Raw genomic sequence first — 12,410 nt, forward strand, 5'->3', positions numbered from 1 at the left:
ACATACTGGGAACAAACTCTGACTCATTGTGTCAGTTTTCAGCCAATAACAGAGACTTTAACATAAATGCCAACCCAAACCTGAACAGGATATTAACATTAAAAAAATTCCACACTCAGAAACTCACTCAGAGACTCACAGACTCATGTTCGTGTTGTTGTTAGGCACATTATTTTGGTACTACTAGTGCTTAGCATATTTTTAGTTTAACGTTTATATTATGTATATATATATATATATATATATATATATATATATATATATATATATATATATATAGTTCATATCTTAGTTCTTATTACTGTTTTTGTTTTACATTTTATATTTTTGTTGGATGTAACTGGGACCCTGTGTACACAATTTCATTCCATCACATGTACCACATGTGGTGCGTATGACAAATAAAGAAACTTTGACTTTTTTGACTTTGAAACATATTAAACAGTCAGAAACTTTGCACACACAATTCCTACCCAGCATGCTTTACAGCTCACAAAGTCTGGGCCGTGACACTCACCCATTTCACACATCTTTGCTTTAATCTGCGGCATACAAATATTAGTCTTTTAGTGTTAATAATTTTTAATTATGAGAACTAAATTAGCAGAAACGCAAGTCTAAGCGCTATGCGCTCTCCTGCTGTAGTGACGCTCACTTTTTCTCTCTCCAGCAGAACTGGGAGCTCTGTCTCAACTGATGAACTGATGGAATTAATTGTGACCGCCTGCTCATGGGATTGAACAACAAACAAATTTATTACCAAGAGAATATTGATGATGACGCAGCAGCTTTGTAGTTAGTTTATGAAAGTAGTTAACCACAGAGGATCACCAAAGTGATTTAGTTCATTATAGTATAGTAAATGACACGAGGGAGACGTTTGATACTGAATGCATCATTCTACTTCAGCACAACAGAGTTCTGCTCCGCCTATTTGATTCCAACAGACCAGATTAATTTCTGAAAGCTCAACTCTCAGCAGGACATGGTTCTTTTTACTTGTGATTTATGAACAATTTTGAGTTGTGTTCACTTAAAACATTGCACATTATTTAATTTTTTATTAACCTTTAACCAAGCAGTCCCATTGAGATCACACATCTCTTTTGCAAGGGAGGCCTGGGAACTGAAGGCAACCTAAAATGCATGTTTTTGGTCTGTGGAAGGAAACCGGAGTACCCAGAGAAAACCCACGCAAGCACGAGAAGAACGTGCAAACTCCACACAGAAAGACCCCAGGTCCAACGGGGGATTGAACCAAGGATCTTCTTGATGAGAGGCAACAGTGCTAACCACTGAGCCGTCGTGCTGCCATTACATTACAGGCAGTCTTAGTGTCAGCGACAGCAGTGTATGATAAAAGTTAGCTCTTTAGCGTTAAATTCTGATAATTTTTTTTAATCTTTTAGCGTTGGCTTCCTCTAATGGTTTTGCCTGTTTAATGTTAGCAAAGCTAATTTTTGAGTTGGCGGATCAACGATTTACCAAGCTAACTTTTTGGTTGGCTGTGCCCACCACTGCATCTCAGTCTGGCATCTAACTTTATTTTCCAGTCCTTCATCCTGTGCTGTACCTCTGATGATCTCCTTCAGAATCAGATAATCAGAGGTACAAAACAGCAGAATGAGTCATTTGAAATTATCTCCATCCTTGTCACTCCCAAGGAGAACCTCAACATCTTAATTTCTGCCACTTCCAGTTCTGTCTCCATTCTTTTTGTTAATGTCTCTCTCTCCAAACCATACAACATAGCTGGTCTCACCACTGTCTTTAAAACTTTCCTTTGAACATTGATGCCACCCTTTTGTCACAATCAACGCTTGCCAGGGCAAACTTTCAGCGGTTGGTTGAAATAAATCTATTTTATTGATTCATTCTGACTCTGTCTGCATCAGGCTCCCATTTGTTGCATTTAGGAGAGCTCTTTTTAGTGGAATTATTATTATTATTTGTTGATGAGAATTAAGACCTTTGCTGTGTATCATATCTGACCATCAGGTTGTAAAGAAAGTTGAAGGCTGTTAGAACTTACCATACCTCTGGTAGTAATGCATTCATTCCGTCCCAGCTGTAGACATTTAAAACAGCGAGCAAGAATTTACCCCAAGATGGAATCCCAACTGCACCACCTAAAACAAATAGAGCACAAACTTTAATTACAAAGGTTATAGTGCTAAATGTATGTTCATCATCATGCACATAAAGCTTTAGAAAATGGCTGTTAAAGCACAGCTTGTACAGGGAAATACAACTTCATACAATATAGTTTGCCACTAGTTTTTCAAGTTTCTATGGGCAGGAAAATGAGACCATTATATTGCTGGGATTGTCTGACCTTTGCTGTGTAGGTTGTTCCGAGCATGAACCATATCCGGGTCATTAGGATCCATTCCCAGTATCCTCATTGCGATGTAGTTCAGTGCTGTCCCAAACACAGTAGACTTGTCTTCAACGTGTCTGTGAAGGACACACAAACTCTTGCTGTGATTAATATTCCCCCATAAGGGAGACTTTTTTTACTCACTGTCAAAAAGTGAGGGATACTGTTTTTGCATAAGTTTGTGATGGTTGGAATAAAATATGTATGTCTGTTAGCTGAAACAGTATGCCTGCTACTCTTGTTATGGGTGTCTTAAAATCATGAAATTGTCGTAGAGTGAAGGAGTATCAGTCACCAGATATCAGAAGGTGACAATAATAGCTGACTTACAGGCCCCAGCCTCCATCAGGCAGCTGAGTAGAGCGAAGGTACCGCAACATCTCCTTCTTCCAGATCTCAGGCAGTTGAATTTTTGTTACATGACATACAATAAGAAAATCTAGGAAGTACAAACATCCACAAAAATACATTTTTTAAAATTTTTTTACAAAGAGAAGTTGTTATATTCATCCTCTATTAACTTTTCCAAAAAAAAAAAGAATAGTTAAAAATGATGTAAAGCTGTATTGGAGGCACTGCAAGTAGACAATTTGTGCTTTTTAAAATATACATGTTCTGTATGACTCATGATATTTCAAAATACACTATAGTTACAGGTGTCAGGAATACCTTGCAAAAGATAAATCCAGCAAAAGAAGCTTGTCCAGACCCGGTCTGGCTCTAGCATGTGCTCAGGAACTCACGGGGATGCTGACAGACAATTTTAACATTTCTCTGACCCAAGGCCTTTCTGATTTAAGCGATTTGGTTGTCCCAATCTCAAAATAATTGTTTGCAAAATAAATGGAATGACCTTCGTCTAGAGGCTCTCACCTCTATAGTCATGAAATGCCTGGAATGTCTGGTTTATGTTGACATCAGTGACTCAGTTGACCGTACTATGGAACCTATGTGCATACAGGAATAACCCCTCTATGTTTGATGCAGTGCCAGATGTCATTCACCATACTCTCAGCCACCTGGAGGCAAGGAACTTATTTCAGAACTTTCTCCGGATTGCAGTTCCACATGGAACCCCATTCCACAGACACTTGGCAATCAACTACTACTGCTGGGCCTGAAAATGTCAATGTTCAACTGGGTTTTGGACTTTTTGACAGGCAGGCCACAGTCTGTGAAGAGACGCTGAGTTCTATCCTTATTTATTGTTCTCAAAACTGGTTACCTACAAAGGAGGTATTGCAGGAGGTTGGCTTGAAACACAGCAATGAAGGCTACCTATGGAACAGGTCTGGTTGGTAGGCCACAGACTGACTAAGTCCTCTGAATGGGGAATGAAATGTTTCTCAAAGAAACTGGTCCAGATGACATGATTTAACCTTGTTTGTTGTTATCTACCTGGATAACTGAGCTTACAACACTTTGTTTAACCTAAAACGATGGATTTATAATTGTTATGCAAGATATCCAGGAAGTTGTAAACGTTGCAAATGACAGTTATTACCACCAATGACCATCATGTCTGTCAGCACTATGGGAAGAGGACTGCTCCTGTCAGTGTTGTGGAAAGCCACGCCAGTATTACTCCTGGCAGCATGGTGTAAGGAGCCCTAGGGTATGACTTAGGGTCACCTTTGGGAATTATATGATTACCTTGGTTATAGTGCATCAGTGGTGAAGGCCTGTTTGAATCCTCCTGAGACGATGAAACAAATCTGAATGCTTTGTACGATTATGTCGGACACAAGAAACCACATAGATTTACCAGGAAGCACAAACAGGATTCTGCCGTATTCCATAGGCCAGTGACCATCTTCTACCTGGAGTTGACTGAAGAAGTTCATACCTTTCATAACAGCATCCAACGCAGTCTGGGCAGCTGGGGAGTCTGGCACAAACTTACTCTGTTGAATTAGAAATCAAACAGTCATTATGAGTGGTCTTAGGCAATAGACATGCTAGCTTTCTAAAGGTATTTCAAAATCTCTTAAATGTTTGGACGTAAAATAGATACTGATCAAAACCTTTGGACACTACTGAGAATTAAAATCAAAACCATGACGGGAAACTCAGCGAAGAAAGAATCATGTTGCTATTTTTTAAAAGTTCTTTTGCAACTAAATTTTTACAGCAGAAAACTGTTGAAAGCCTACAGTGTCCAAGCCCAGAGAATGAGCTTCCAGCATGGTCTGTTCTCTGTCAGGGGTGTCCTGATCCTCCACATAGTCCCAGATCTGCCTGCCCTCCACAGAGGTCAGCCTCCAGCGGCTCAGGTCTGTAGCTGGTTCTGTTTTTGAAGGTCCACCTCGTCTCCACACGTGTCTGAAACAAAAATAAATCACCATTAAACAAATTGCAGATTTTCTGGAGAAAATACGTTATAGTTGCCACATACTGTATCCCTTAAAATTGTCTTGTATTTAAAACAAAAAAGATGTGTTCCTTATTAAATTGACAGTGTGTGTTTTGGTTCTTTTGTTAATTTTTTAAGTTAATGTAAATCTGTTAACAGAAGATGAACAAAAATGGTAAAAACAGAGATTTTATCTAGTCAGAGCTGGAGAATCCTGTTTATTCTGCAGGGAAAGATGTTGAACATAGAAATATTCTTTGGTTTTGTTTAATCTGTTTCTGTCTGTTAAATTGGACAAAATTCTTTCAAAGAGTAAATTTCACACAAATACTAGAAAATTGTATTTTCTAGAAAAATACAGAGTGAATGAGTATCTGCTGAAATTTGCTGAAGAGGACGAAACAAAGTTGTGAAAGCTAAATTAAGTAGAACACTAGCTGGAAGCTATGAGGAGCAAAACACTAAGAGACAAAAGGAACAAATTGAACCAAAATGTGGCAAAATGCTACTTTAAAGCTGAAAATACTAGCTAAAATATAAAAATAACAAAAGGCAAACTGACAGTAAAAAATGGCTTGCTAAAAAACAAAAGTATAGTTAAATGTAGAGAAAATGCTACTTTCAAGGAGCAAAACACTAGCTAAAAGCTAAAAGAAGCAAAAGGTGAGCCAAATGTAACAAAATGTTAGCTACAAGGAGCTAAAGGCTTGATAAATGTTTCAAAATGCTAAATGAAATTAGCAAAAAGCTTGCAAAAAGGAAAAACAAACCAAATAAAAGCTGAAAGGAACAAAAAAGTAAGCACTGTGTAACAAAATGTATTAACCTTTTTATTTACTCAGTCAAATTCCATTGAGATCACAGATCTCTTTTGCAAGGGAGGCCTGAAAGTAGCTTAAGGTTTTTAACCTACAGGGCTCTGGGAGGAAACCAGTGTACAGGAGAAAACCCATGTAAACATGAAAACATGCAACTTCCACATAGAACCAGGGATTGAACCCAGGACCTTCTTGCTGTGAGGCAACAGTGCTAACCACTAATCATTTGTGCTGCCATCTAGACAAAATGCTAGCTAAAAGGAGAAAAAGACTAGCTGAAAGCAGCAAAATGCTCACTAAAAGTAGAAAAACTACAATTTCTGTTATTTTTTCTAACTTAAAATAGGCCTGCATGTTTGCTTGGTAAATATTTGTTGCATTTTCCTTGGAGACATCAATTTTAGCAGAAACGGCATCTAACTGCTGAGTAATGTTCAGACAAAAATTCCCCCCTCCTTCTGTGACGCCCAGTCCACTCAGTGTTCCTTATCTCCATCCATCCATTTTCTTTACCCGCTTATTCCATTTTGGGTCACGGGGGTCGCTGGTGCCCATGTCCAGCAATCACTGTGCGAGGGGCGGGGTACACCCTGGACGGGTCGCAAGTCCATCACAGGGCCACACAGAGACAAACGAGACAAACAACCATTCACTCTCTCACTCACACCTAGGGACAATTTAGAGTTACCAATCAGCCTAACATGCATGTTTTTGGACTGTGGGAGGAAACCGGAGTACCCGGAGAAAACCCACGCATGCACGGAGAGAACATGCAAACTCCACCCAGAAAGGCCCCTGGACCGGGGTTTGAACCAGGGACCTGCTCGCTGAGAGGCAGCAGCTCTACCAGTTGCGCCACCGTGCTGCCGTGTTCCTTATCTCAGTTTCTGAAAGTTGGCCAACTTTAGTGTGTATTTTTATTTGTTGGAAAAATAGGCTGCACATTTGTGATCCTGTTTGGTCATGACATCCCAAAAAACCTGCAAATATGACACAAACTTCAAGATTTTTACAACAGTAAAGACTTGCCAGTTGGCTTTACCACTAACCGATTGCATGGCCTTACTAATAGGAGTTTGGAACCTAAGATACCTTTTCTTAATTAGCTCCGATTATCTTATCCAAACTTTTTGAGTTACCGGTAATCAGTTTCTTTGCAGCCTGCTACATCCCCTTTACAAACGTTCAGAAAAGTCTCACATTCCAGGTTCTTATGCACTTTTTAAACTTCATAAAAAATTCAACACTTTGGATCTGAATTAATATCTTTATTAATATTATTTTAATTATTATTTATTAACAATATGAACCAATAAAACATTATTTGCTGTCCACAGTGTTTTAGTTCAGATTTGACCTGTTGTTGTGGTTTTAGATCAGGACTTGATTTTAAAACATCCAGATGACAAAAAGTAATTTTTTTCATCACTTGAATTAAAGCTGCCACACACAACAACCTGGGTTCAAACCTTCCAAATATTCTAGAGTCTTTAAAATATGTAGGATTACATTTGAATGATCTAAATTTCATTTTAAATTGGAAACCTGGGGATTTTACATGTCAACAATGTAGTAAAATATAAAAATGAAGGATTTTTACTCTAATATGAAGCTGTCCTAATGTGGTCTACTCGCAGTGAGAGTCTTGGACCTGTTTTTATATATTAATTTCTCAATCTATAAAGGCAAGAGTTTTATTTAGAACAATAAAATGGAAAACACTCACGTTCCCTCAGTCATTGCTGTCTAATAGATCCAGAACTGGACTTTCCTGAACAATGCAAGCAATGCTCTTCACAGTTTGTACTTTTTTAAATGATCTGAACCACATTTTTAAAGGTCCTTGCTGTGTCAAACCGACTACCCAATCACAATCTGCTTGAGGGGAGAATGGGTGGGGTTTGAGTGGGGATGAACAATCAAGTGTTGTGCACACTATGAGCTACTGTAACCAAAACTAAGATCCTTGTATGTGCGAGCACACGCGGTCCATAAAACTTGATTCTGATTCTAATTCTTACTATTCTTAATCTTATTATCTGTATTCCTCACATTCTTATTCTCATACATCTTTTTCATATTATTCTTATTCAGCTTCTTGTCAAAAGTTCCCCAAAAGTTTCTGGTACATTTTTGAGGAAATTGTAGAAAAGCAGGTTTGGTTTGTCCCTGATGATTTGTCCAGCCTTCTGCTATTTGCGACAACATTTAGATGATTTCAGATTAAAAATTCCTACTTTGAACAGGAATCAGCACAAAAAACTGATGAAGAAAAAACAAGAATGTAGGTAAACATAGATTACAATATTCTCAGACGCACGCTGAATGACCTCCTTGTGGACATGCAGGAATAAAAAAACAAACGTTGAAACCTAAGACCAGATAAGACTGAGGTTGTGGTTTTTGGACCTGAGCATCGTAGTAAAAACTCTTTACCAGTTTTTACTTCTTCTGGAAGGCATTTATGTGACCTCATCCAAAACACTGTGGCCAGAGTTTTAATGAGAGTTAGAAGAAGAGATCATATTTCTCCAGTTGAAGCTTCTCTCCATTGGTTCCCTGTCAAATTTATACGTCTAACACATAAAGCTAAAGGGAGTTTTTCCTTTCCAATGTCTCATTTGTGCTTGTTCAGGATGGGAGACTGTGATGAAGTGAGGATTCAACACAATCTTCTGGCTTCCTTAGATAGATTACTTTTCCTAATCGGCTCTGATAGTGAATTTTTTTGTACAGTGCCCTGAGACAACTTCTCTTGTCACATGGCGCTGTATAAATAAACTGAATTGAATTGTAATTCGATTTGAATCTGGATCTGTTTTGAGCTGAATTTGTACTTGTTGCTTCTCTTGTGCGATGCAAAGGAAAGCACAAGAAGCCTATAAAGAATATACCAACTGTGTTTTTATTAGGTCCACAAAACAGAAGAATATCCAGATAGCGAGTCTGGTTAACGGACAAGGACATGATTTTAAGCTACTGTGAGTCGTAGTAATTAAAATATATTTTACAGATTTTTCTGATAGATTCAATTGTTAAAACAAAGCCTATTTATTTGTGGTTCACTCTTTATGTGACAGACTAAAGAATTTATTTAATAACCAAGAGGTAGCTGATGAACACTGTTCATCACAGCTTCAGCTTCCCAGCCAGAGGACTGCCCAGGTAAAGTCTTGAGAAGGACACTCCCCAGGACCTGAGGACAAGCAGAACCAGACTGAGTGAGACTCGCTAGTTAGTTATCAGGTGGTAAAATAAGTCCATGCTCACCCTTCCCAGGATCCATCAGGTCTCTGCACCCGTCTGCAGAACTCCAGGCCTGCTCTCAGAGTGGAGCTGAAGAAGTTAATTTATTCCTAAACTTCAGCAAGGTGACATTGTATCTTTGGCTCTTTTAGACAAGACTCTCTGTCACATCCTTTATGTATTCTTTAATTAGAAGAGTAATTTACTTTTTTTTGTCAAAGTTCATGAATATTTCTTTAAGGCTAACTTGGTGATGCCATGGTTCTTTACATAAAAAGCACCAGAGCTGACATGAGCTCATAGAATGTTTAACTGAAACTCAACTTTGAGAGACCAAATGTGAACCTGGTTGTCACTTTACTAAAAGTAATTGCTTCCTGCAATTAACATGTTTTCAATTGGATAAAGTAAGTCCATCCTCCTTCAGTTTTTTTTTTTTTTTTTTGGATCCAGTACATAGCCAGAGCCAAAGCAGAAATTCTGCATGTTTTTTTTCTCCTTGTTCTTTGTTTTGTGCTTCCTTCAGATAAAACATTTGAAGGGAATTTGCTGGAATGTCAAAAATGTTTCCCCCTCCTTTTTGTAAACTAATGAACTCCAGATATTTGGAAACAACTTTTAATCTCTTCAATTCATGGTATGGAAGCAGATAGAAATGTGTTTCAGCAGTTGCATTTATTTTGTCTTAAATAAATAATGTAATTTGATATGTTTGGCCACTTCGACCCTATTTTAAGACCCGAAGTTTGAGTAAAAAGTGAAAAACGGGTGAAAACTGTTATCCTCATGATGACCACAAAATTATAAAAAACATCTCCTTGAAAGCAAAATATGGAGAACTCAGTGATAGATCAAAATGTTCTCTGTGGTAATCTACACGTTCCTAATAAATGGATAGGCAACTGTACATTCTTTGTTTAGACGTTTCTTCTTCTTCTTCTCATTTTAGAAGCTTTTTCAACTCATTATTGAAAGGTGCGCTTCATAGTCGCTGGTTACTTGATTGATTTGTTGACGCTCCACCAGCAAACCGTTTTTTGTTGAGCATCTTATCTCCTCAGCTCGATGATAAGGGTAGATCTTTGGGAAGAGGCTTAAATCCTGAACTGCTGATGATGTACATTCCACATATGTGTAAATAGACTGTACTTAAATAGCGCCTTTTTATCTTATCAAGTTACTCAAAGCGCTTTTCACTCTGTGCCCTCATTTACCCATTCAAACAGCACTCAACTACATCTCTACAAAGCTAATTGATCAAATCATTCTAAAGAGACTAATCAATGCTTTCACATCCACCTCGTCTTTTTAAAGAGGTTTTTCACACGGTGGCTCCTTTTGTGTCCCAAATCATAAATGGCAGCTTGGCAAGTGGACAGGTACCTGCGAGTTTTAAACATGCAGTGGTGACACCACTGATTAAAAAACCCGGTCTTGATTCCACAGACATGTCCAATTTTAGGCCTATTTCTAAACTGCCCCTTGTGTTGAAGATCTTGGAGAAAATAGTTTACAGTCAGTTAACATCTTACTTAAACGACCACAACCTTCTTGAACTGTTTCAATCCTGTTTTAAAACTCACCACGGTACTGAGTCGGCACTGTTGAAAGTTTTTAACGACATTCTCTTAGCCACAGACTCTGGTCACTGTGTAGTTTTGATGCTGCTGGACCTAACTGCTGCCTTCGACACAGTGGACCATCAGATCCTCCTGTCTCGTCTGGAGAACTGGGTGGGCATTCAGGGTCCTGCTCTACAGTGGTTTAGATCCTATTTAACTGAGAGAAGCTTTTGTGCACGCTTTGATTCTGTGGAGTCCTCTGTAGCACCTCTCACATGTAGAGTACCTCAGGGATCTGTACTTGGCCTCCTTCTGTTTTCCCTTTATTTACTACCTCTGGGATATATTCTCCGGAAACAAGGTATTTCTTTTCATTTTTACGCCGATGACAGCCAAATCTATATCCCTTTGAAACAAGATAAACAGTACGCCTTGAACCAACTCCTGGAATATATGGCGGAAGTCAGAGCATGGAATTCACAGAACTTTTTACACTTTAATGAGAAAAAAATGGAGGTCTTGTTGTTTAAGCCCAGTGATGGTTCCAAAGTCCACGTTGATCTAGGTCCTTTAAACAAACATCTGACTGAGACAGCAAGCAACCTGGGTGTAAGGCTGGACAATGATTTTAAACTGGATGCTCAGATTAAATCTGTGGTCAAGTCCAGCTTTTATCACCTGAGACAACTGGCCATGGTGAAACCATTTCTGTCACATCATTTTGAGATTTTAATCCATGCTTTCATTACAACTCGTCTGGACTATTACAATTCGCTTTATGTGGGTCTGAGCCAGTCATTGCTGACTCGACTTCAGCTGGTTCAGAATGCTGTTGCTCATCTTTTAACTGGTACCAGAAAACGAGAGCACATCACCCCTGTCCTAAAATCACTACACTGGCTCCCAGTTCGTTTCCAGATTAATTTTAAGGTTCTTTTGCTTGTATTCAAATGTCTTCATGGTCTCGCCCCACGGTATCTGTCTGACCTTCTCCAGCCGTACAATCCCTCACGCTCTCTCAGGTCAGCAGATCAGCTGCTGTTGGCCGTCCCAAAGTCCATCGAGAGGCTGAGAGGTGACCGAGCGTTCTCAGTCGCTGTCCCTAAACTGTGGAACGAGCTGCCTGTGCACGTCAGACAAGCTGACTCACTTCCTGCTTTTAAATCTGCTCTGAAGACTCATTTTTTCTCTTTGGCTTTAAACGCAGCTTGAAATGTTGGCTTTACTGTTTTATATTATTTGTTTTATTGTTGTTACTGTTTGCTGCTTTATGATTTGGTAATTCATTACTTTTATGGTATTTGTTGAGTTCATAGTTTTTATGCCTGTATGTGTTAGTGTACAGCACTTTGGCCAACGGTGTTGTTTTAAAGTGCTTTATAAATAAAGTTGTATTGTATTGTATTTTGTGTATATATAATAGTGGTTTATTATCAACAATAAAATGAAATGCAAAAGCAGTGTGAAGAAGAAAATCACACACAAAAATCAAACAAACTTTTATTTTCTAATTAATTTTTTTCTGACAACTTGAGCTCTGCATCAAATTAAGCAAGAAATCTGAATATGTTGCATGTTCGCCCAATCAGATTACAAAAAGTCAGACAGCAAGTTTACTTCATGGACAAAGAATATAAGGTAACATGGACACAATTATTTTATTTCACACTATAAGACAACAAATCTTCACAGCTTTTTTTCATGAAGTCCTGGCAGAAGACTTATGCAAGAGTGATATTCGGAACGTATCAAAGCTCATAGGAATTAGTAATGCATGTCATGCCAGAGTTCGGGTCTTAGGAGGTTAAATCAGAATCTCAGTTGTTTACGTAAAATCTTAGTGGCAGCTGATGTCATTAATTTGTCACAGCTTCAGCTTCCCAGCCAGTGGACTGTTCGGATAGCACCTCAAGAAGCGTCCAATGGCCCAGAGCGGGAAGGAGTTTTTGTAGGAGGTGTAAGTGAGGACACAAGTCTTGCTGAACGAACCTCCGCTGAATCCCTTGAAAGCCAACAACCAACAAATTACAATTGTTCCAAATGTCTTTTCC

At 38.6% G+C, this 12,410-nt stretch overlaps 2 protein-coding genes across 4 annotated transcripts in view; both read right to left on the reverse strand.

Annotated features, from left to right (window-relative positions):
• The window catches only part of LOC119418994 (lanosterol synthase-like), a 24,600-nt gene extending 17,309 nt beyond the window's left edge, over positions 1–7,291 (reverse strand). Inside the window, exons 1-6 of one of the 2 annotated variants that reach the window (XM_037686287.1) lie at positions 7,278–7,291; positions 4,534–4,702; positions 4,146–4,284; positions 2,711–2,819; positions 2,336–2,457; positions 2,033–2,129 (exon numbers count right to left, since the gene is read on the reverse strand). In XM_037686287.1, coding sequence (XP_037542215.1) covers positions 2,033–2,129; positions 2,336–2,457; positions 2,711–2,819; positions 4,146–4,284; positions 4,534–4,702; positions 7,278–7,291 — 650 coding nt within the window. Of the gene's footprint in view, positions 1–2,032; positions 2,130–2,335; positions 2,458–2,710; positions 2,820–4,145; positions 4,285–4,533; positions 4,712–7,274 lie in introns of both variants that reach the window. The other variant, XM_037686286.1, reaches the window with a different exon arrangement.
• Positions 7,292–12,135: 4,844 nt separating this feature from the next.
• LOC119419509 (lanosterol synthase) overlaps positions 12,136–12,410 on the reverse strand; it is a 64,243-nt gene continuing 63,968 nt past the window's right edge. The window contains exon 22 of one of the 2 annotated variants that reach the window (XM_037686844.1): positions 12,136–12,361. In XM_037686844.1, the coding sequence (XP_037542772.1) occupies positions 12,224–12,361 (138 nt within the window). In that variant the 3' untranslated portion in view covers positions 12,136–12,223. The remainder of the gene's footprint in view (positions 12,362–12,410) is intronic. The other variant, XM_037686843.1, reaches the window with a different exon arrangement.

The sequence above is a fragment of the Nematolebias whitei genome, chromosome 13 (assembly GCF_014905685.2).
Source record: "Nematolebias whitei isolate Nwh7 chromosome 13, NemWhi1, whole genome shotgun sequence".
Taxonomy (NCBI): Eukaryota; Metazoa; Chordata; class Actinopteri; order Cyprinodontiformes; family Rivulidae; genus Nematolebias; species Nematolebias whitei.